Raw genomic sequence first — 25,469 nt, forward strand, 5'->3', positions numbered from 1 at the left:
CTGAAATGAGGTATCTTGCGTCGCTGGAAAAGCAGTCACATAAGTCAACATTTTATTTTCGTTTTAAAATCTCCTTTTTTCGAAATTATGAAAATGATTTGCTTTATTAACATTTTTTTAGGTTTTCTATATTAATTCTTAATTCAATTATTTTACCTGCAAGAAATATAAGCATTTTTAAACTTGGTGTGAATTTAATGAAGAAAAAATAAATGTTGACTTATGTCACTTTGCTTCTGCAGCGACGCGAGATACTTTGTCACCGCTTTCATCTTGTTCCGCTTTTGAATTGTGTTGACTGCTAGTTCTCGAAGATTAAAGAAATCCTTAAAGTTTATGAGATGAACTTGATATCCACCTTAACTTTTGTATTTTTTAATTGATCTGGCTAATTGGAAAATGCGTGTCCAATTGTTCATCATATAAGGCGCCATTGCTTAGATTTTTTCCTTCTACTTTCTCATATCTCAGTCAGATTCATTTGCAATTTAAAGTTGGACGTGGCTGGTCCTGGTGTGTGTCTTTTTAATTTGATTCAGTGGCTATTATAAAAAATTATAAATTTTGAATAAAACAAATGTGTAAAAACAAATGTTTTTAAAACATTTTTTGAAAAAAATAGAATAATTTCGTTTAGTATATGAACGCATACACCAGCTTCTTCAACCAGGGAAACCACAAGCATACTCAAGTTATTATTCACTAAATTACGCAACTTCAAATCCCATGGTTAGAAAGGTATGATTTAATTTCACTTTTTTGGCAATTATTATTATTGGTTTGTTTCTACTGTTGTATATTTTTCTCACCAATAAGACTTATCATATTTAAATTACAAAAAATATACTTATTATCCTATTTGTGCGTTTGGAGATAATGAGGTATCTTGTGTCGCTGGAAAAGCAGTCACATACGTAAACATTTTATTAGTTTTTAAAAACATTTTTTGAAAAAAATAGAATAATTTCGTTTAGTATATGAACGCATACACCAGCTTTTTTAACAAGGGAAACCACAAGCATACTCAAGTTATTATTCACAAAATTACGCAACTTCAAATCCCATGGTTAGAAAGGTATGATTTAATTTCACTTTTTTGGCAATTATTATTGGTTTGTTTCTAATGTTGTATATTTTTCTCACCAATAAGACTTATCATTTTTAAATAACAAAAAATATACTTATTATCCTATTTGTGCGTTTGGAGATAATGAGGTATCTTGTGTCGTTGGAAAAACAGTCACATAAGTCAACATTTTATTTTCATTTTAAAATCGGCTTTTTTTTCGAAATCATGAAAATGATTTGCTGTATTAACATTTTTTAAGGTTTTGAATATTAATTCTTAATTCAATTATTTTACCTGCAAGAAATATAAGCATTTTTAAACTTGGTGTGAATTTAATGAAGAAAAAATAAATGTTTACTTAACTTTGTCAACGCTTTCATCTTGTTCCTCTTTTGAATTGTGTTGGCACATAATAAATTTTTCCAAGGATAGCTTACCAAAAAATTGAGTCATTGGCGATATATCCATTTTCGCTCAATATTGCACTTAGTGAGTTTTACCTGTCGTGCCAAGCGACGATATTTAAAATCAATATTCAAATAATGAACCCTTGCAAGTTAACTTTAAATGTTTCCTTTTGCCGTTTTTATTTATGTACAGCTTTTAGTTACTTTAATATTATTTACATTTACGAGTATCTAAAAAATCTAACTCCATTTTTTTTTTTATCTAGTATACCTACTTCGAAACTGAACGAATCAAATATACCAGCTAAGACATTGTAAGTTTTGCCGTTCTTATTTTACTTAATATGTACATAATATAATTTTATGAAATAAATTGTCAATTATTTTGACATGATGTTTGTTTTTAGAATTTAACTTTTTTTGTTTTTTAGGAATACCTATTTTGGTTTTGTATTTTATATCAGCTTTTAAAACGATCAATTAGAATGGAGTGTTTCATATGTCAAAAAAGATTATGTAACATAAATGATATATCCACCCATTTCAAAGTGGTACATAAATTAAATGGAACGGGGGTTTACCGGTGTACTTTTAAAGATTGTACTTCATTCACATCTACCTTCACAAATTTTTCGCGTCACTGTAAAACACATATAAAAGAAGGGTTATCATTATTTTCTACAAACACGAATATCATAAATAGTTCTTTTTCGGCCTCTTGTTCACGACGTTTTTCTCCTCCAACCGTAACTTATGTTCCGAACTTGCCCTCTGATTTTTCTGATAGTCCACATTCCTTTGTTGAAAATAATTGTTCTCTTACAAAAAATGATATTGATATTGATTTTAATAAGTTTGGAATTGATTTCGCTATGAAATTGTTCAGCATGGACAACTTGTCACGTAAAGATGCTGTAAGAATTATAGGAATGTTTAAAGAAACCATTCATGAGCCCATTTTAAATTCTTTAAAAATACTTTGTACTAAACCAAATCGACCTATCGAAGATCGATTGCACTTTTCAGCTTTGATTTTATCGTTAGAAAAGCAGTTTGAATACTGCAGTACTGACCATCAGCTTATACAATGGCTTACAGCAAATGAATATTTCTGCGTTGCCACTGAGTTCACTATTCATGAAGAGCTAAAAAATGTTTATCGTAATGGAATTAATTGCCATGAAGAGCAAACAACAACAGGGGTGCTCCTTCCTCTTGAATTTCAGTTCCAAAAATTTTTCGAAAAAAATGATTTATTGATTAAGACCATAGACAATATAAACCGAATTTTAAGCGATGAGTCGAATACTTCTCACTACATTAAGAGAAAGGCTTGGCAACACAAACGTAATCTGTTTCCTGCAAATGAAATCATTATCCCGTATTTCGTTTACATGGACGATGCAGAAATAAATAATCCATTAGGATCCCACGCTGATCCGATTTCTTTTGTTTATTATTCATTTCCCGTTACTCCAGATCAGTCTGATATTTTTTTAGCTGCACTATTCAAATCTCGTGACTATAAAATGTTTGGAAATAAAAAATGTCTTCACTCACTCGTAAATAAAATGATTTTTTTAGAAAAAAATGGTATTGAAATTAGCACATCTCAGGGAATTAAAAAGGTGTACTTTGTTTTGGGTCTATTGATTGGAGATAATTTAGGCTTGAATGCCATGCTAGGCTTTTCTTCATGCTCAAGTAATTATTTTTGTCGATTTTGTAAACTGTCAAAGAAAGAAACTTGTGTAATGCCATGCGAGGTTAAACATATGTTACGTAATAGGAAAAATTATTCGGAAGATGTTGCCACTAATGATTACAAAAAAACAGGTATACATGAAGATTCAGTTTTCAATTCTATTCCATCATTCCATGTTACTTATAACTATTCAATTGATGTGATGCACGATATATTTGAAGGTATTTGCCATTATAACATCTGCCACATCATACGATATATTCTTGACATGAAGTTTTTCTCCGATCTTCAATCTTTAAATGATCGAATAAATTCGTTTAATTATGGCGAAATTGAGATCGGGAATATTTCATTGTCACCAATTACAAATGATAATTTAAAAAATATGCATTTAAAGAAGACAGCTCGTGAAATGATGGCTTTTATTTTTTATTTTCCTTTAATGGTGGCTGATAGAATACCTGAAAAAGACGAGGTTTGGATTTTCTTTTTGAATTTCCTAGAAATCGTTGAAATTCTTCTTTATTTCAACATATCAAATGATTTGATTGAACATCTTGCAGAACTTATTCGACAGTATCATCTTGATTACGTAAGATTGTTTAATGATACTTTAAAGCCAAAGCATCACTTTATGGTTCATTATCCATTGGTTATTCGGAAGAGTGGAGTGCCTCGTAATTTTTGGTGCTTTCAGTTTGAAGCTAAACATAAGGAGTTTAAAAAATATGCAAGAGTCATAAACAGTAGACGAAAAATCCCAATTACATTGTCTTTCAAATTTCAGTTAAAATTTGCTCACTTTTTATTAAATGAAACAAGTCCGGAAATAGTGTCATTTGCTGATTGCCACATGCAAAATACTTGCTTTTCAGATTTTATACATAATTACAAGGTTCGACAAGGAATATCTTCCGATTTCAAAATTTTTTCTCAATGCATTTATTATGGAAAGCGTTTTAAAGTAGGTTATTTCATAACGCAATCATTAGATAGTATACCAGAGACTGCGTTATTATTCCAAATCAAAGAGGTAGTCAAGTTTTCAGAGGAAAAGTTTCCGTATTTGTTGTGCCAACGAGTACAAATTATTTCCTTCCGAAAACATTATGCTGCAATGGAAATAGGCAATGTAAATTCAACGATTCAATACTCATCTTATCATTTGCAACGGATTGACCATTGCAGAAGCCCTCCAATGAATTCTCATAAAATATCACGTGGCATGCTGATGGTTAGACCGAAAATAATTTATTAATATCTTTGTCATTTGTATTAGGATATAAATATCAGCAACAAAAATGAAGGCTTCAGAAGAATTTTTTGAAATGCATGAAAATATTGCTCAATCGAAGAACATTTTGACAACGGTAACGGAGGAGAAATCTATATTATCCAATGAAGACACTATCATCACTGTTCCATGTAATGAAATATTACCATCACTTATAAATTATACATTGGTGGAAGGAGCTGATTTATCTTATACAACGCATGAGAATCAAGCATTGAAAAATTCGTCTGTAGAAGGTTCTCCAAAGTCCAACAAAGTAGAAAACTTTTCATTTACAGAACTTATCAAGTCCTATTGTGAAAGCGAAAAACAAAATGAAACAGAAGATCTTAAAAATCTATTGATTTCATGGAAAATTCCGCTTCAATGTCACCAATATTTTGTGGGTAAATACAAATTAAGTTCAATTATTTCATTTAGGTATAGATTAATCTTAAACCTATGTAACAGATGAGAGCCTTTTTGTACCCGTATTGAAAGTGGCAGAGCCATTTTTTATGAAAAGATTTTTGCAAGGGTTAAATATAACCACTGCCAGTAGAATTGTGTTCTTCGATAAATGGCAGCAATGGAAAATTGAGATTGGTTCAATTCCCTTCAACCGTTCTCTAGATGACTTCTCGTGTTCAGTAATACACAATTCTTCAACACCGACGACTAGTTCTTCTTCGCCTCTTCTTTACAATACATCAGCCAGCAAAAAATTAATGGATATTTTGAACTGGGGAAACGAAGGGGAAACGATTAAAAGCTATTTTCAAATTAACAACAATATTGACAATAAATCTGTACGAAGTCTGCTTTTAAATACAATTGTAAACTATTCGAGTGCAAATAATGTCTATTTTTCGTCAAAGGACTTAATGCAACTCGCCGAAGAAATCCGTGTCGCTTTTAATGAAGATCCTGTAAGATTTTTTTTATATTATTGAATCTTTGTTTTTATAGTTTCTGTCTTTTCATATAGCTTGATTATTATGACCACAAGAAAGGTGTAAAAAATCCCAAAGGAATTCTAGCAAACAAATTTCATAATATGCGAGGAAAATTTCGAAGTATAAATCGATTATGCATGCCGGAGTCTAAAAAAAAGCTAAAACTCGATGATGCGTTGTCCGAAGGAAATTCCGGTGATGAAGATAAAGTGTGCATGCAAATGAAACACGATTTCCTTGCAATGAATGCACAAGAAAGAATAAAAGCATGGGAGAGTACATTCAATGTTCGACAATCAGATCTAAAAAAGGCGAATTCAAAAACAATCTCATGGAGTGAGTTTTACGAGAAATGGCATTTTATCAACTTTCCCAACGGATATGAATACGTACGGAAAAAACACTTTTTTGTTCAACGTTAGCTTGTTGTTTCTTTTGTATTTTTTTTACCTCAATGATATTTTTACAATTCAAACTTTAATTAATGTATCACATTTATCTATTAAACACTGTTAACGAAATTCATCAAAACATTAAAAAAAAGATACCTAACTTTCAAATATTTTTTTTCCTTGTAGATCGAATCAGATTTCAATAAAATGTTCGGGAATAAGGACATTGTTTTGGCGGGCCCAAAAATGAATGACTTCATTAATTTAATGCTGCAATTCATTTTTCCGAAAAAAATTATTAACACAGAAATCCGACTGAAACTACACGAATTCAATTTGAAGTGTTTATCCGATCCCAACTCGAACATTGTTTCAAAAAGTTTGTAATAATACTTTGCATATTTCATAATATAAATACTTCACATTAACATACTCTTATATAGAATTGATTTTTATTAACAGTTTTCATACTTTTTCGTTTGCCTTTTATTAAAAAGAAATTTCTTTTCATTATTAGACACCAGAGCTGCAATGGTGTTCACACACTTGCACTATCTCCTGCAGCCAAGTGGACGTGAAGGTAACAAACGCTTCACCGTTTTTGACAGCCAAGATGCATCAATTAGGTTGTTCGCTCAGCAGCAAGACTATAAAGAACATCAAAATGCACTGGCTGCAAAACATTCACAGTCGCAACCACCCTTAATTACGTTAATCGGTCATTGGAAGAAATAGAAGAAATACATGTAGATTTCGACAACACGCACTATAAGGTATTTACCTTCGACCGGGCACTCGACATTTGTATTAAAATATTTTTTACGCTAAATATAGCGTATCCAAAATCATGTCAACAGTTTTGGGAATTTGTTGACACCTATTTTTACAAAATCGACGAATCAGCAACAAATCCAAAGGCACGAAATCTATTAAAGTCATTAAAATTCGCTGAAAGCGAAAGAAACACTAAAAGTTAAACTGATTGTAAATTTTTACGTTTAAGTATTTATAATAAAAACTCATATTCTAAAAGAAATTAATAATATTTTATTTGTTATAAGATCAATTTCTGGGGTGTCTTCTTCTCAAGTTCGTATGGTCTTTTGTGGTTTTTTTGTTTCAGATGCTTGTTGAGTTTCCAGCAAATGGTAAGTAAAAATAAATAACATTCATTCAATAACCGGTACCAGGAAAAGTACCCGAAGGCCTGGTAAATTGTTCCAGAATACAGGTACATTCTACCAGGAAAAAATAATATTTCAGGTAAATACTACCAGTATGCTGGTAGCAGGTACCAGAAAAAGTACCCGAAGGCCTGGTAAATTGTTCCAGAATACAGGTACATTCTACCAGGAAAAAATAATATTTCAGGTAAATACTACCAGTATGCTGGTAGCAGGTACCAGGAAAAGTACCCGAAGGCCTGGTAAATTGTTCCAGAATACAGGTACATTCTACCAGGAAAAAATAATATTTCAGGTAAATACTACCAGTATGCTGGTAGCAGGTACCAGGAAAAGTACCCGGAGGCCTGGTAAATTGTACCAGAATACAGGTACATTCTACCAGGAACAAATGATATTTCAGGTAAATACTACCAGTATGCTGGTAGCAGGTACCAGGAAAAGTACCCGGAGGCCTGGTAAATTGTACCAGAATACAGGTACATTCTACCAGGAAAAAATAATATTTCTGGTAAATACTACCAGTATGCTGGTAGCAGGTACCAGGAAAAGTACCCATAGGCCTGGTAAATTGTACCAGAATACAGGTACATTCTACCAGGAAAAAAAAAATATTTCTGGTAAATACTACCAGTATGCTGGTAGCAGGTACCAGGAAAAGTACCCGGAGGCCTGGTAAATTGTACCAGAATACAGGTACATTCTACCAGGAAAAAAAAATATTTCTGGTAAATACTACCAGTATGCTGGTAGCAGGTACCAGGAAAAGTACCCGGTGGCCTGGTAAATTGTACCAGAATACAGGTACATTCTACCAGAAAAAAAAAATATTTCTGGTAAATACTACCAGCATGCTGGTAGCAGGTACCAGGAAAAGTACCCGGTGGCCTGGTAAATTGTACCAGAATACAGGTACATTCTACCAGGAAAAAATAATATTTCTGGTAAATACTACCAGTATGCTGGTAGCAGGTACCAGGAAAAGTACCGGGAGGCCTGGTAAATTGTACCAGAATACAGGTACATTCTACCAGGAAAAAATAATATTTCTGGTAAATACTACCAGTATGCTGGTAGCAGGTACCAGGAAAAGTACCCGGAGGCCTGGTAAATTGTACCAGAATACAGGTACATTCTACCAGGAAAAAAAAATATTTCTGGTAAATACTACCAGTATGCTGGTAGCAGGTACCAGGAAAAGTACCCGGTGGCCTGGTAAATTGTACCAGAATACAGGTACATTCTACCAGAAAAAAAAAATATTTCTGGTAAATACTACCAGTATGCTGGTAGCAGGTACCAGGAAAAGTACCCGGAGGCCTGGTAAATTGTACCAGAATACAGGTACATCCTACCAGGAAAAAATAATATTTCTGGTAAATACTACCAGTATGCTGGTAGCAGGTACCAGGGAAAGTACCCGAAGGCCTGGTAAATTGTTCCAGAGTACAGGTACATTCTACCAGGAAAAAATAATATTTCAGGTAAATACTACCAGTATGCTGGTAGCAGGTACCAGGAAAAGTACCCGGAGGCCTGGTAAATTGTACCAGAATACAGGTACATTCTACCAGGAAAAAATAATATTTCAGGTAAATACTACCAGTATGCTGGTAGCAGGTACCAGGAAAAGTACCCGGAGGCCTGGTAAATTGTACCAGAATACAGGTACATTCTACCAGGAAAAAATAATATTTCAGGTAAATACTACCAGTATGCTGGTAGCAGGTACCAGGAAAAGTACCCGGAGGCCTGGTAAATTGTACCAGAATACAGGTACATTCTACCAGGAAAAAATAATATTTCTGGTAAATACTACCAGTATGCTGGTAGCAGGTACCAGGAAAAGTACCCGGAGGCCTGGTAAATTGTACCAGAATACAGGTACATTCTACCAGGAAAAAATAATATTTCTGGTAAATACTACCAGTATGCTGGTAGCAGGTACCAGGAAAAGTACCCGGAGGCCTGGTAAATTGTACCAGAATACAGGTACATTCTACCAGGAAAAAATAATATTTCAGGTAAATACTACCAGTATGCTGGTAGCAGGTACCAGGAAAAGTACCCGGAGGCCTGGTAAATTGTACCAGAATACAGGTACATTCTACCAGGAAAAAATAATATTTCAGGTAAATACTACCAGTATGCTGGTAGCAGGTACCAGGAAAAGTACCCGGAGGCCTGGTAAATTGTACCAGAATACAGGTACATTCTACCAGGAAAAAATAATATTTCTGGTAAATACTACCAGTATGCTGGTAGCAGGTACCAGGAAAAGTACCCGGAGGCCTGGTAAATTGTACCAGAATACAGGTACATTCTACCAGGAAAAAAAAATATTTCTGGTAAATACTACCAGTATGCTGGTAGCAGGTACCAGGAAAAGTACCCGGAGGCCTGGTAAATTGTACCAGAATACAGGTACATTCTACCAGGAAAAAAAAATATTTCTGGTAAATACTACCAGTATGCTGGTAGCAGGTACCAGGAAAAGTACCCGGTGGCCTGGTAAATTGTACCAGAATACAGGTACATTCTACCAGAAAAAAAAAAATATTTCTGGTAAATACTACCAGCATGCTGGTAGCAGGTACCAGGAAAAGTACCCGGTGGCCTGGTAAATTGTACCAGAATACAGGTACATTCTACCAGGAAAAAATAATATTTCTGGTAAATACTACCAGTATGCTGGTAGCAGGTACCAGGAAAAGTACCGGGAGGCCTGGTAAATTGTACCAGAATACAGGTACATTCTACCAGGAAAAAATAATATTTCTGGTAAATACTACCAGTATGCTGGTAGCAGGTACCAGGAAAAGTACCCGGAGGCCTGGTAAATTGTACCAGAATACAGGTACATTCTACCAGGAAAAAAAAATATTTCTGGTAAATACTACCAGTATGCTGGTAGCAGGTACCAGGAAAAGTACCCGGTGGCCTGGTAAATTGTACCAGAATACAGGTACATTCTACCAGGAAAAAAAAATATTTCTGGTAAATACTACCAGTATGCTGGTAGCAGGTACCAGGAAAAGTACCCGGAGGCCTGGTAAATTGTACCAGAATACAGGTACATCCTACCAGGAAAAAATAATATTTCTGGTAAATACTACCAGTATGCTGGTAGCAGGTACCAGGGAAAGTACCCGGAGGCCTGGTAAATTGTACCAGAATACAGGTACATTCTACCAGAAAAAAAATAATATTTCTGGTAAATACTACCAGTATGCTGGTAGCAAGTACCAGGAAAATGATTATCTTTTCCTGTTAGATTGTATCAGGCAACTGGTACATCTTATCAGTAATTCTGATAATATTCTGTCGGAGGGGAAATTATTTTTCCTGGTACGGGTTACCAGGAGGGACTGATATATTCTATCGGAAGGCCTGGGAGAATCTCGTTATCAGTTTTTCCGATAGAATCTAACAAGAAATCTGATAAATAGAACCAGGATATTTTTTTGAGTGTTGGCATTTTTCAACCAAGATTGAGAGGCAGAATCCGATAGTTTGAGATTTAGACTGTAAACCCCTAGACTTCCGTGCAGACAATTTTAGGGGAACCAAAGAACACATCGCAAGGTGACCTTACTTTGTATTTCGACACTTTAGGCTGGGCATTAAGACATACTAATTTTAGGTATTAAGCAAATTATACAAAGGATGCACACTATCGTTTTCTCCTTGTGTGAACCACCTGTCACACACTCACTAAGGCCCTCTTCGTGACTTATACTTCACACAATTGTGTATTTTGTGACAATAAGAGCAGGGCACTGACTGATGGAAAGCAGGATTCTACAGAAATCTTACAATATTTTGGAGCTGCAACAATGAAAGGGAGGTTAAAAAAGGAAAAAAGATATGAGATAGGCTAGTGAAACTTGTTTTGGTAAATTTTACCGCAACAACAGAAGTGTCAATGTTTCTTTTATTTAACCTCCATCTGACCTCTTTTCATTGAACTAGTATAACAGCCAAAAGTATTGGTTCAGAGTTTGGTGAATTTTCAATTGGACATAATATTGATGGTGAGCTCACATTCAGATTATGACAGCATCCAACAAAGAGATTGTCGAAGACGAGAAGTAAATCAAAAGCGAGCTTCTATGTTTTTTGTGGTCTGACAGTTCTGGCTTTTTATATGAGTTGCATGCAAGATTTGAGTAGTTGAGTTGCGTCCAAGATTGTTGCTAAATTTTTTTTGTTATGGCGTGGCATTATGGATTTAAAGATTAAAAATCTGCAGGCACAAAAACAACTGAGAATATTGGTACAAAAGTCGTAGACGAAAACCTATAATTCTTAATTCGTGATCTTTAACATCAGGCATTCCGAAATCAACATTACATTGTATTTTGCAGACAAACTTTGTTCTTAAGACCTTTAACAGTGCTTCGATCCTTAAAATTCATCAAAATATCCGCATTTGTGTGAAAAAATGGTGATGAGGATAATTTACTTTAATAACCGAATTGTAGAATTTGTTGACTAATTGTTGAAAATGAGGCTGGTTACACTTAAATCAAGAATTTATTGAACTTATGGTTAATCATTTCTTTAAAGCGGAATAGAAAGCAACCAAACAATATTTTGGGCCTTGTGAAAGATAAATCATATGCTAATTCTTAATACTTAAAATGTTTAATGTAGAATGTAGATGAAATTGTATAGGAAACGTACAGTTGCAAATATCATCTCGAAAATGATATGTGCTTCGTGATTTCTCTTAATTCAAATAGAAGTTCTTATTGATCATAATTATCATCTTTAACTTTTTAAATAATTCAAAAGTACTAATTATGTAATAAAATAAATTGACAGCACTGAACAAAAAAATATATACTACATATTGATGAGATCTTAATTGAATGCATTTTATTTCATTTTTGTGTTATGCTAAATGGATTTAATTGACTGACTGATTCAATTAATTGAATTGTACGCTTGACATTGTGTTCATTGTAAAAAAAAAACTGAATAATTGAAGAAATGCAGACCAATGTTTTGCAGAGACTATTTGAAAATATTGACACTTTCTGCAAGTGATGACAACGAATGTGTTTTTGTGTTCTATTAAATAAAATTATCAGTTGCCATATTAGGTGAAAATAAACTTTGATTTTTTATTTAAATAATGCTTAAAAATACTTATGTTTTATAATGAAGCAGTGGCAACACTATTGGGTGCTATTGCATCATTTGGAAGTTATATCTCATTTAAGAATTCAGTTTTTGCAAATATAGATTCAGACATTTTGACCTAAACTTTTTATTTATTTCGGTTTTTCAAAAATTGTTTTGTTTATTCAAATGTTTATTGCTGCTCTTTTTCAAAAATTTAGTATAAAATGTTAAGTTTTCTTATTTAAAGTTTAAGATAAGATGTTTCTTTTAAGTATTTATTCTTTTACTGCTTTCTGTAAACACAATTATAGTTTTTCTTCTGTGTTCAGTTCTAGGACATTTTGAGAATATTACATTACTTACCCCAAGGAATAATGTGATGATGGGTCAGTTTGATATAAGGCAAAGTCATTTGACCTTAATGCAATCTCTGACTCGAACACTCGTACAATGGTACATAGTTGTACCTAATAGTTTTGTCCATTATTGTGGCAGACTCGAGGCAAAATAGAGAGTCACAGAGTGAGGAGCTTGGCTAAGATAGGTGATTTAACGATTGCAAAAGACAGACAAGAGATATGATTCCAGTGATGAAAAGACAAAGAATGAAAATAATAAAACTGATAAAAAGTTTATGAAGTGAAATTTAACAAAAGAAGAAAAAAAGAAACAAGAAGATATCATACAGTTGGCATCGTCTGCTCCTGACAAAGAAGAAAACAAAGCGACCGACCACAGCACCGCCAATGACGACGACGTTGTTTCGTTGTTTGTTATAAAACAACAGTGAATTCAAAGCCTGTCCTTAGGCACATCTTTTTTTCTGGATCATGTTGTGTAGCCTCAAAGCTTAAGTATGGTCATCATTCAAATGAAGTTGGATAAATATACTTTGTTTATGATTTCAAGCAAGTTATGGAAGGGGGTGAAATTGACAATAAGGATTTATAAGAAAAATTAACTTTATTGCAAACCTACCCGTATTGACCCTTAATTAAAAGTCATAAAAGGAAGAACATACATACGTCTTTAAAACAAAAAGCTATTCGGACAAGTTCAAATTTTGTTTTGATTTTGTGCAAGAGCAGAAACAGCAGCTGATTTAATGTTTTCATTTTGGCAGCACTGGTTTTGACAGCTTACTCACATTTTGTTTGTGTATCACTGCCAAATATTTTTTTAGTTTCGTCTACAATTTAATCACAAATCGTCTTGCAAGCCAATAACACTTTCAAATTACTGAATTTTATTATTTAAATACGTATACTCTGTTACGAGAGTTCAACGCGCCCTTCCATCATTTTATGGTCAGTTTAATCGAGCTGCTAAGGTGACTATTCGGGACCAAATCTCGCTCGAAATTCACATTTTTCGACATTTAAGCATTAAAACGCTTACGAGCAATGCGGAATGAGGAAAATATCGCAGCTATCTGTCTGTGTAAGAGATCATCGTGAATTTTCGATTTGGGGCCGTTCGCAGCAATAATTCTATTTTGCTGATTTTGGTGTGAAGCCTTTCAGAATGCAGTTGGTACAAGAATTGTTGGCGAATGACCTACCAAAACGCCGCTTATTCTGGTGAATAAGTGAGTGAAGAGAAGCATTCTTAGGCCTATCAATGCATCCAGCAAAAGTTACTGTGGAAGTAACTGAGAATGATGGGCTGGCGGAATCAATGGGACGTATTTCTTGAAAGATGATGTAAATTGCAACTTTTTTGTGAATGGTGAGCCATGACGTGCGATGATGATGCTTTTCTTGCAAAAAATTTGACTAACATGTGGACATGTTGTTTCCACGAAACAGTCCCACATAGCATACAGCAATCGGAACAATAGAATAATTGAAAGATGAGTTCAGTGAGGGGGCAGGTCAATTGTCCACCTACGTCTTGGATTTAACGCCTCTAGAGTATTTTTTGTAGGGCTATGTTATGGCTCATGTCTATACGCCCACTTCGATTGACACATTGGAAGCCAACATTTAACCATTTATTCGTGAGATACGGACCGAAATGTAAAAAAGAGTATGCCAACATCGTATCAAGCCGATGGACTATTTAAGGCTAACACATGGGCCAACATTTGCATAAAATAATCTTCAATCATTCCCTAATGCTGATTGTACTATCGATTCAAATACAGATTTTTTGCATTTTTCTGATTTCTTTTAAATTGCCGAAAGCTCCACTAAAATTACTCCTTAGTTGTAGTAGACTCATTCGAATAAGTTAGGTCAAAAGATCGGCGAGTAATCTGCAAACCTATGTTTTTAGAAGCAATGTTATCAGTTGTTCTAAAGCGACTTATGTACACAGAAACTAAATCCACTGAGGGACTAAGTTTTTTTTTAATCAGAACGAAATCAATTTTACTATAGTAGTCTTTGTTTCCATTTAGTGAGAACAATCTTCACTTGCTTATGAGAAATTAGTACACACTCGAAAGTAGAAAATGGGAATTAATCTATAACCAGAAATTTAAAGAGAGATGTAAACTACTGTTAGATTTTAAACCTTTTTCATGATTTTTAATCACGTGTTTAAAAAAAAAAAAAACTTAATAATTCATAAAAACACTAAAAAACGAATTTAAGCAAACTCATGATCCTCATCTTCAAGAGAATACAAACAAAAATGAAAACCAATGCACCTTTAAAACTGCGCTTTAGAGCTCGCGAGATTTTTGACTACAACCGTTCTAAATTAAAAAAAAAGACATTAATTATAAATTTAAAACATGTGAAAAGAGGACAAAATTAAAAGCTAATCAAATTGCGCAACAAGTCTAATTGACGTGTAATGCTATCAAAATGAAACTATCGAATTTCTTAAGTTTAGAAATAAAGACCCATTCTATCAACACACGATTTTGGAAAATGACTTTCCATACACCGTTTTTATGCCTTAAAGAATAAAAAGATTAATAGGAGAAATGCCCGACAGTCGAAAGATTTCAATTATTTCAGTTATTTTGTTTTTGAGACGTTCAATGTTGTGTCTACATGCGAATACATAGAATTCTCTTGCAGCGTGATTTCGACAAGATTCAGCAATATTGCGACGACTGGAAACTGAAAATAAATGTCCAGAAGTCGGAGACAATTCTGTTCCGGACTACGTTGGTTAGGGCCACGAGGGATACGTGCAAAAATTGGCGCAAGATAGTCATCGTTGATCTTCACGGGCAGCCATTAGCGAGCAAGCAAAAGTGTAGTGTAGTACCTCGGTATCTGGTTAGATCAGTATTTGTATTTCGACAGACATAAATGCTGCTCTGACCAGGGCCAGAGGAGCCTTCGCTCTGACGAAACGGCTGTTTTTTAGCAGTCGGCTTGACCCCAGAGTGCAGGTAATTTGCTATTTGGCCCTCAAACGGCCGATAATCGTTTATGGTTGTCCTGTGTGGTTCAACGTTGCCCCTTCCCAGATGGAGAAGTTTCGGGTATTCTAGCGGCAGTGTGTATGACGCTGTACCGGCTTATATCGAACAGCTGAATATTCTTATGTGCATTACTATTCCAACGAGGTCCTATACAACGGGTCACTAATCAACAGAATTGACAATTTCGTGATAAAACTCGTTCGAGATCACATTGCAAGAGCTATGTCTTGGACCAACAATTTAATTGTCGGGGCGTTCTATCCGAACAACGAGTATTTTGAAAGTGCACGCTTGAGCGGCTTCATTCCACCAGAGGCATTCCTCTTTTTAGACAAATGCGGTTTGATACAGTAGTACCCGTAGCATGATGGTTAGTGCGTTGGACTGTCATGTAAGGGGTCTTGGGTTCAATCCCTGCCTGTGCAACCTTAATTTAAAAAAATAATTTTCGCGGGTACTGCCTCTTGCGAGGAATTGACAAATCCTTCAAGAGTAATTCTTGTCATGAAAAAGTGCTTTCTCAAAACTAGCCGTTCGGATTCGGCCCAAAATTGTAGGTCCCTTCCATTCCTGACAAACAGTACTCGCACACAGGAATGGTTGAGAGTTGTAAGTCACTAGGCCCTGGTTCACAACGGACTGTTGCGCCACCCCATTTGATTTGATTTGGTTTGATACAGGATAGATTGGCAGTTCCGTTAATCTACCACGTCAGACGACGAACCGTGGATAGGCGACTCCTGTACAATCGGGACGTCATGGAACAAGGCGGAGCAGAGCTCCTTCGGTTCAGTAGGAATGTGGCCGAACGGGACAGAGCTGATAGGGTGAAGCAGGAGAACCAGTTTTGGTGGCTTCAATCGGCACTTGAACAGTGAGGCCTATCAGGCTGTTGGTCCGTCCGTACGTTTACAAAGTTTTTTCGTTATTTATAGCTCAAGAACCAGAAGAGATATCGACTTCAAATAAATTTTGTTATACAAATAAAAAAGCAGAAAGATGCGAAAGTCGAAAATGTTGGCTAACCCTAAATATCTCACGAACCAATGGCGCTAGAGGCTTGAATTAAGTTTTATATTTTATATTGTAACGTGATACCAAACAGGTATATTTTTTGAAAAAAATCCTATTAACGTTTTTTTTTTTATAAATAAAAAACTGAAAAAAATTGTCAGCTCGAAAATTGTACGAACACAAAATGATTTTATCTGTAAAACAGTTTTGTGCAACGAAAAATAACGTTTTTAACGTCTGGTAAGATTTTGAGAAAAATCAAACACACGTTTATTTATAAAAAATAAAAACTTTACTCAAAGTTGGTAAAAATTGAATTTTGCCTCAAATATCTTTTCAAAAAATTGAGATGATGGCTTCAAACTAATTTTTACTTAAAAGAAATATTTTCTTCAACATTCTGTAAAATTTTGAGAAAAATCGAATTGACAGTTTTCTTACAAAAAATAAAAACCTTAACCTAAAAAAATTAATAAAATTTGGTAAAAATTGATTTTCGACACAAATATGTTTTCAAAACTTTGAGATTTTGGCTTTACTACTTTTAACTTTTAAAATATTTGTCGTCAACGATTAATAACACTTTGAGGAAAATCTATTTTCTTACAAAAAATAAAAACCTAACCAAAAAACAATACTAAAAGTTGGTAAAAATTTACTTACGACTCAGAAAGCTTTCAAAAATTAAAAATATTGTCTTCAAACTCTTTTCATTTCACAGAAAATATTGTTTTCGATATTCAGTAGTTTTTAAAAGAATCCAACAGTCCATTTTTTCATATAAAAATAAAATCTACAAAAAATAGTACGCAAATTTGGTAAAAATTGATTGTTGGTTCTTGATATCTCTTAAATCAATTTCATTCATCCAATTTGTAAAAATTTAAGAAATGCTGCTAAAACTGGTAAAAAAATTTGTTCGACTAAAAATCTATTTAACAAAACTAGTTTTTCAAACTAAATTTTTTCTGAAAAATATTGTTGGTAATTTTAGAATTTTTAAGAATAATTCAACTGACAACAAAGAGACCGATCCCATTAAGCGGGGACTTATTTTCCTGCACCACATGTAAACGGTTAAGATTCTTTGTATCCCAAACGTAACAGCTAAGCTTTTTTTTATTAAATGTTTACAATTTCGGTGAGTTGTTAAAAGGTACCGTTTTATTATTATTATTTACATAGTGTTTACTTGTCAAAAAGATTAAAACCTACTAAACTTTTGATTTACAATTAAAACTCAGTATATACTCAGCGAATTTAGTGAATTAAAACTGCTTAAACACAAATAATCTTTAAGACTTCGGTACAAATTATTGCTAAAAAAGCAGAGTTATTTTTCGGAAATAAATCATAAAAACTCGGAAACTGCTTCACGTTTGGTTAGGTTAGGTTATAGTGGCTGTCCAAGATGGAAACGGACACACTTAATGGCCCATTGTGATACCACATGAATCTTGAGGCTTCCTCCTAAGCTCAATGGAACCATTTCGATGAGTTGTAGACCCTGATGGCATCATTTGTCCTTATATCTTTCGAAAGTAAAGGTTGATTTTAATTTAAATGGCCGATGTTGAATGTGAACCACACCTTGACTTCAAGTTTTTGTCTGCATTTCAGTTGACATTTCTTAATTTCAAACTCACTCAATTTGAACCATGGAAAGGATCATTATGAAAATGTGCGTTCAAATCAAAATTCGTATCGTGCACTTTGTAATTTTTTCGGTCACTTTAACTGTCCAACCAGTTCGTAGGAAATGTGAAAATACCAGTGCATTCTCGCACAGCTAAAAATATTGCTGCTGTTCAGGATAGTGTGGCTGAAGAGCAGTCCACCCTAACTTATCATCGTGCCCAACCATTAAACCTCTCACACTTATTAAAGCTTGCATTTACATGCTTACAAGGTGCAATTGACTCTAGAACTAAGGCTCTTGAGCATTTCAAGCGTCTTCGTCAATGCTCAGATTGTTGACAAGAAATGGCAACAGTGGATGACCAATTTTCGAAGAAAATCATCTTCCAGTGATGAGCACATATTCACCTTAGTGGTTTCGTCAATAAGCAGAATTCAAGCGAATGATAATCCAAGAGTGGTCGTCAAAAAGAACAATCTACCAACAAAGAGTGACTTTTTGGTGCGGTTTATTGGATGTGAGCATCATGAGGTCGTATTTTTATAAAAATGAGTCCGATGAAACAGTTACTGTACAGGTCACTTCGGCGGCCATTTGACCAATATTTCATTTCATACGTAATTGAACCATACCAATATTATCAAAATAAAAATAAATGACAATAATTTCTACAATAATTTGTGTTTTTACGGTGAATTGAGGAAGTTATCAAGCCAGACTATAATAATAGAAAATTATTTCCGACAATATTTCTTTCTAGTTTAATAATTTAAAGTTCTCAAGCTTCTAAAATAGCACACAATAGTTCTATCCCCTAACATTTATTAAGTTTTTTTTGACATCTGTGCAACAGACAAGTCTGTAATGAACCAAATATAAAAATGTTAGTCGAAATAATTCGACGGTTAAAAAAACTATAGACAAAAGATCATTTTTGAATATAAGAAATAGAGTTCGATAATAGACAAAGCGGAGATCTGTGGAACACAATCATTTATTTTGTATACATTTCAGACTTTTTATGCAAAGATAATTTTGTATCCAACAAAGAAGTTATTCTTTGATGCTAAAAGAGCGCATTTGCCAATCTCTACCAAATCAGTTGCCACAATCTAACTATTTCACTAATATCTTCAAAATGAGATATAGATTATTTCAAATGTCATAAAATCATCTATTTTCGCCAAAAGCATATGCCGCTCAATGAATAACTTTCGTTTATCGTGATATTTTTAGAGCTAATAATTAATCAGTATCTAAATGACCTTTTAAAGAAGGCGAAATGGCTATTCTAATAAAGCTAGAGGTAAAAGAAAGCAAGCAATTTTTAGGAACAAGCTGGATACATTTTGTTTTACATCCACTCGAAGTCCTATAAAGTAGTAGAGCTGAGACAATGGTCTTAATATAAAATTATTAACGTATATCGAATATTTGTGCCGGAATCTATAATTTTTGGGAAATACTTAAGCTTCTGGAAAAAAAATAAGCCAGAAGAAACGTATAGGGTCATATATTTTTTTGTTTTTTTAAATAAAGTTCAATAAAATAAACACATCGATGCATTTTTGATGAAAATCATATTTCATTATATAGTTTACACTTTGCCATTCAATGTAAAAAAGTCAATATCATTCAAATGGGAAGATTCACAGCATTCAATTCTTTTGAAATTATTGTGTACCAATTGATCGAACATTTCTGGATATAACTCAGCCATAACTTGAGAAATATTGGTTTTAAATCCGTCAAATGTTGATCTTGGTGGTCAATTGACGTCGCTAAAAAGTAAAATCAAGCGACCAGAAAACTACTCACGCAATTAAGCCATTATTATTGAACGTGTTGTGTGACTTATTGTCCCATTTTGATGGAATCAAAAAGTTTCCTTACAGCAGCGATATTTTTTACTGGAGCCTTCCTTATCGGGCTTTTCAATTTCACTCTCTTTAAAAGTTGCACAACTTTTTCGATTGTATCCGTAGTCGGAATATGACAATCCTAATAAAATGCGTGGCAACCTTAATTTCGGTAGTACCCGTGGCATGATGGTTAGTGCGTTGGACTGTCATGCCAGAAGTCTTGGGTACGATCCCTGCCAATGCCATCTAAAGTCTTTTCACGGGTACTGCCTCTTGCGAGGAATTGACAAATTCTCCAAGAGGAACTCTTCTTATAAAAAAGTGCTTTCTCAAATTAGCCGTTCGGATTCGGCTTATAAACTGTAGGTCCCCTCCATTCCTGACAACATTACTCGCTCGTAGGAGTGGTTGAAAGTTGTAAGTCACTAGTTCTCAACGGACTGTTGCGCCCTCCAATTTAATTTAATTTTTAACCATAATTTCGCCTCTCTGGTAAGTGACAAACATTAAGCTAATTTTATAACAGTTAAAATGACAGCTGATAATGACAGATTTCAAGTGACAACTGAGTTTGACAAGTTTCAAGTGACAGTTGGGTTCGACAAGTTTCAAGTGATAGCTTCGTTTGACAAGTTTGACGTGACAGAAGGGTTTGATAAGTGATAGCACTTCCAGTTTGAAGTGACAGTATTGTTTGATTGCACTTCCAATTTGAAACCTTATATTATAGATACTGCAAGAAATATCGGATACCAACAACTTTTTTTCTCGTACTATAAAAATGATGATGCGAAAATACCAACGTGGTGCATTGTTATCCTATCCTATCGCGACCATTTTATGCATTTTTCAACTTTTCTTTCTGTAAAATTTTCATTGTATGACTTTTTCTATAGGTACAAAACCTTCTGACCTTGACCAATACTAAACTTTCGTCCATTTTAAAAACAAAACCATCATTTTTTTACAATAAACAAAAAAAACTGAATACAAAAATCCTGAAACAAAACAACATCCTATAAAAACCAAACAAAAATGTTCACAGAAATGAGATAACGAATTTTATTTCGTTGTCCCAGAAAACAATGGTGTTAGTATACAAAAAGGACGAATGTTGTCTTTACATTTTTCTGTTAGTTTGTTGTTGTTTATTTTTTTAAACCAAAACAAGCCCCAGACCAAAGGATAACAATTAAATTGCTTGGGGCGAGTTTTGTTTTTTTATTTTGCATTTTCAGGTGGCAGAAACTTTTCCGTGTGAAATAAACACATTTCGTGAGCACATTGAAGGTTGACCCAGAAATACGTAGGTACATAAAAATACCAAAAAAAGAAAAATAAGGACTTCAGGCTAGCAACTTAGTGCTTTTAGGGACTCTTTTGTAAATGATGATGTTTTGTGTTTTTTTTTGCTAGTTGAAATATTCTTTAAGTTGGAAACATAAACTTCAAAAGAGGGGAGATCACAGTGAAGCTCTGCGTCTTTTTCAAAACTATGTTTTGTTTTTTCCCCCCATCGTAATTAATTAGAAGGATACAAGATTTTTTCCCTACATACTAAATTCTTACACAAATTTTTCACTGACGTTTATCTTCTAGGCGAAGTGAAATGAATAAAAACAAAAATTAGCTACACGCTAATTACCTTAACTTGATTTACATGCGGACTCGAGATTCATGATGGAAAAATTAATTAAGTTGTTTTTTCTGAGCATTACACAAGCGGAAAATAAAACAAAACAAAGGAAACAAAAATAAAGGATCAAAATAATCGCGTTCCCAAGGCAAGAGGTCACAAAAGAATCAGAGCAAGGGACAGGAACGAATATGGTAAGGTTTAAGGTAGGTTGGTTTGGTATACAATGAAGGTATAAGTTTAAGGTATAAGAGTATATAACAATTGTGGTAATTTGTTGCAAAGTCAAAGGAAACTTAATTTATGGCAATTACGTTTAACACGTTTTGCTTATCGTTTCGAATAATACATTATGGCCAACAAAGAAAGTGAAAAAATTAGAGCGGAAAAACAGAGTTAAATTAAGCGGATTTTATTTTTGTTTCCTTGAAGAAATGGGAAAGAATTTTATAAGGAAACTTTTTTTTTAACTTGAATTCATTGTGAAAGTCGTTAATATTGAATGTGTTTAAGTTAAACGAACTTTCGTTTGGTTTCTTTCTTTCTTCAGTATTTATAGCAACGTTATATATTCACAGTTACATTTTCCACGTGGGGTGAATCACCCGTAAATTGTATTTTACTCAAAATACCCGTAGCCTTAAGTTTACTTGAATTAATTTAAGTTAAGTTTTAGCCCTACGTTAAAGGTTGATTCACTTAGTTGAAGTCACGTGATGAAGAAGCGGTCCATCTTTTATCATGCACCATGCTATTCCTAAAATCTTCGAACATTTTTACTTACTTTACCGAAGCATTTGAAAAACGTAACTCCCGTATTCAAACTCCAAAATATGGGTCTTATCGACGGATTTGTGTTATGGATACCTTCATATGCGCTCTAAATGTTTTACATTAACTCTGATATAGCTCAGGGTTGTCACCTTGGTCTGGTATTATTTTTACTATTTATTAGCAATCTTCTGTTCGTCCTAGTGAATTATATTTCTCCTATAGATATTTTTTAGATTAGGTTGGATAGTTTTTTAGTGTTCGGCTTAAATAATTTACATTGTTCACGAAAGTCAAAAAAAAACATGGCGTTTTGCCCTGCCTAGTTGACAAAACATAGGTTAGGTTGGAGTGGCTGTCCAGATGTCATTGACTCACCTAGACCTCAAGGGTCCATTGTGATACCACAAAAGTTTCTTCCAGAAGACCTCTTACTCTTCCTTTATTCTTTTTTAAACTGCTTTAGAGCTTGTTTGTATAAGTCCCAGTCGGAAGGACATCTAGTGGACTTAGATCTATTGAAGAGTTTGCGACAGCTCTTTCTGAATGGTTCTAGTTCTTTCAGCCACCAATGAGGTTTCTTTTTACCCTTTAAAATGGTTACAGGGCATGAAGTTCTCATTGATTCATTAAAGGCTTCGGTGAGATGATTCACAGAAAGGTCTAGTTCATCTTTACTGTAGGAGCTTTTAAGAAGGTTGTGATCAAGCAGTTTGTATTACGGCGAAAACCCGTGAATGTATTTTCTACATCTTTGAGCTCAAACTGAATGTATCTGTGGTCAGGGAAGGAATTCTCTTTTGAGACATGGCAGTTTGAAATCAGATTGTGGATCGAGTCAAAGGTAAGTGTGATATCAAGTACCTCTTTCCTATTCTTGGTTACAAAAGTGGGTTCATTACCAATATTACTTATGAGTAGGTTAGTGCTTGGTAAGTAATCAAATAAGGACTCACCTCTCTCATTTATATCAGAGCTACCCCCTACCGTGCGATAGGTGTTAGTGTCCGAAATAATTAGGAGACCAACTTTTTTCGATTGCGCGTCCGCTATTGCCTTCCTCAAGGTGTCTCCTGGAATTGGGCAAGATAAAAAGATATGAGCCAGTAAGTGGCTTTATCCGTTGTTAAGACAGCGGTGGCGGTGTCCTTGTCGCTGTAATTGGGGAGTAAAAATGCGTTTAAGTCATTTTTTACTAACATGCATGATCTTGGTTCACCTTTCTCCGATGCATACAATAGTTTATAGCCAGGAGTCCTGAGGCCTCTGATGATGGAGTTTGAGACCCATGGCTCCTGTATTAAGACGATATCTTCCTTGTTTCTATGTAATTGGAGTATCAGGTTGTTTGTGGCCATGATGGCATGATGGAGATTAATCTGTACTAATCGCAGCATTGCTACTTTTAGTCAAATCAACCTCCACCACTGTTTTATCGTAGTTTTCATCGTCTGAGGAGGAATGAAGTAGGTCTTCCTCACTCAGAGTGATGCCTAAGGTGGCATCTTCAGTATCCATGTCGGAGTTGCTGTCGACTATAGGTTTAGTCTTCATGTCGGATGGCTTGTTTGGGGCTGTGGAGGTCGATGGTTCCACTTGTGGTGTTGAGCCGGGACCATTATACGTGCTCTTGGCCGGCAAGGAATATTCTCCCTTGCAACAACCTCGAGCTTGGCACCCGGACAGACTTCTAGCAAGCCATTGGCAGCAGCCCTGCGATAGATAAAATTCTGTAGCCGAGGTGAGACTTGACGTCTGCCCATTGATCATGACTCATGACTCCTGTGTGTGTGGAATTGCCGCCCTTGGGACAGCTGTTTATCTATATTCATGATTTTGAGCACATAATCAGTCTGCATTAGAAGAGTTCGTACAAAGAGTGGCTGCAGTCCCGTACTGGCAGCCGAAAGATCCTTTTTAGGTAGAAGCGTAACAATTCGCTCCCTACACCAAAGCTGCATAGAACAAGATTGATTCTGCTACTGCCTTAAAAACAGTGTACTTAATGCTGTGTGCGTTATTTTTGTTTGAGAAACACCTACTCCAAGTTGCGCTGATGGCGGCTTTTGCACTTGTAAGCTTTTCTCTCAGATGCGTTTCCATATTTAAATTTTCCGTCAAAATCACTAAAAGGTATTTGAACTCTTTGAAAATCCCAATTTTTTCACCATTGTAGTTCGATTTTTCAATAAGGCAGTTTCTACCTCCTCCGTTCTTGAAAATCATGATCTCGGAGTTTTCCATATTTACTAATAGGTTCCATATTTCACAGTACTCAAAAATCCGGTTTATCATAAGCTGTAGTGATTCTGGAGATGATACGAGAACCACAATATCATCCGCAACCATGAGTGCTTTAATTAATTCTCCCGCGTGTTCGATACCAGCAGGTAAAAAATCGACTAAGTCTTCGATAAATAGAGCAAATAAGCTTGGACTCATCGTACAACCTTGTCAAACGCCTCATTCAATTTTGAACAAATCCGACCTTTCTTTACAATCCAAACTGCTGCATTAGTATCCATATACAGGCTTTGCAGGACTTTTCCAAATTTTAACGACATGCCCATACCAAAGAGCTTATAGAAAAAGAGCTTGCTTATTCACAGTGTCAAACGAAGACTTAAAATCCACGAAAAAGTAGTATAACTTCTTTTTTCTTCTTATAAATGACTCCGCAATGCTTTTCAGAACAGAGATATGATCGATTGTTTAATAACTGGATCTAAAGCCTGTCTGAAATTCTTTCAACAGCTTATTTTATTCAATCCATTTATTGAGCCGTGTTTACAGAACAGCTGAAAATATTTTATAACAGGAATTTAAAAAAGATATTCCTCTTCCTTTTATTGGATCGGAAAAATGGTTGATTCCTTAAATTCTTGAGAAATCATACTGTTCCCAACACCTCGTTGCAAACTGTAGTAAGCTTGTTTATTAACTCAATGGTCCCATACTTCTTTGTTGGTTACATCTGTGTCCAAAACTTCATTATAAATACCCGGATGTGCAAAATGAAAGTTATTTCCTTCATAAATTGGGTTTA

The 25,469-nt window shown here is 34.5% G+C and overlaps 2 protein-coding genes across 2 annotated transcripts; both read left to right on the forward strand.

Moving 5' to 3' along the window:
* The first annotated feature begins 2,301 nt into the window (after nt 1–2,301).
* On the forward strand, nt 2,302–4,467 carry LOC129939135 (uncharacterized). The gene has a single exon (XM_056047015.1). The coding sequence runs from the start codon at nt 2,349–2,351 to the stop codon at nt 4,437–4,439; it is 2,091 nt and encodes a 696-aa protein (XP_055902990.1). The 5' UTR covers nt 2,302–2,348; the 3' UTR covers nt 4,440–4,467.
* A 485-nt stretch (nt 4,468–4,952) lies between these two features.
* LOC129939146 (uncharacterized) lies at nt 4,953–6,717 on the forward strand. The gene is made up of 4 exons (XM_056047029.1): nt 4,953–5,383; nt 5,443–5,799; nt 5,989–6,181; nt 6,320–6,717. The coding sequence occupies exons 1-4, from the start codon at nt 4,973–4,975 to the stop codon at nt 6,535–6,537; spliced, it is 1,179 nt and encodes a 392-aa protein (XP_055903004.1). The 5' UTR covers nt 4,953–4,972; the 3' UTR covers nt 6,538–6,717.
* The last annotated feature ends 18,752 nt before the right edge of the window (nt 6,718–25,469 follow it).

The sequence above is a fragment of the Eupeodes corollae genome, chromosome 1, assembly GCF_945859685.1.
Source record: "Eupeodes corollae chromosome 1, idEupCoro1.1, whole genome shotgun sequence".
NCBI lineage: Eukaryota > Metazoa > Arthropoda > Insecta > Diptera > Syrphidae > Eupeodes > Eupeodes corollae.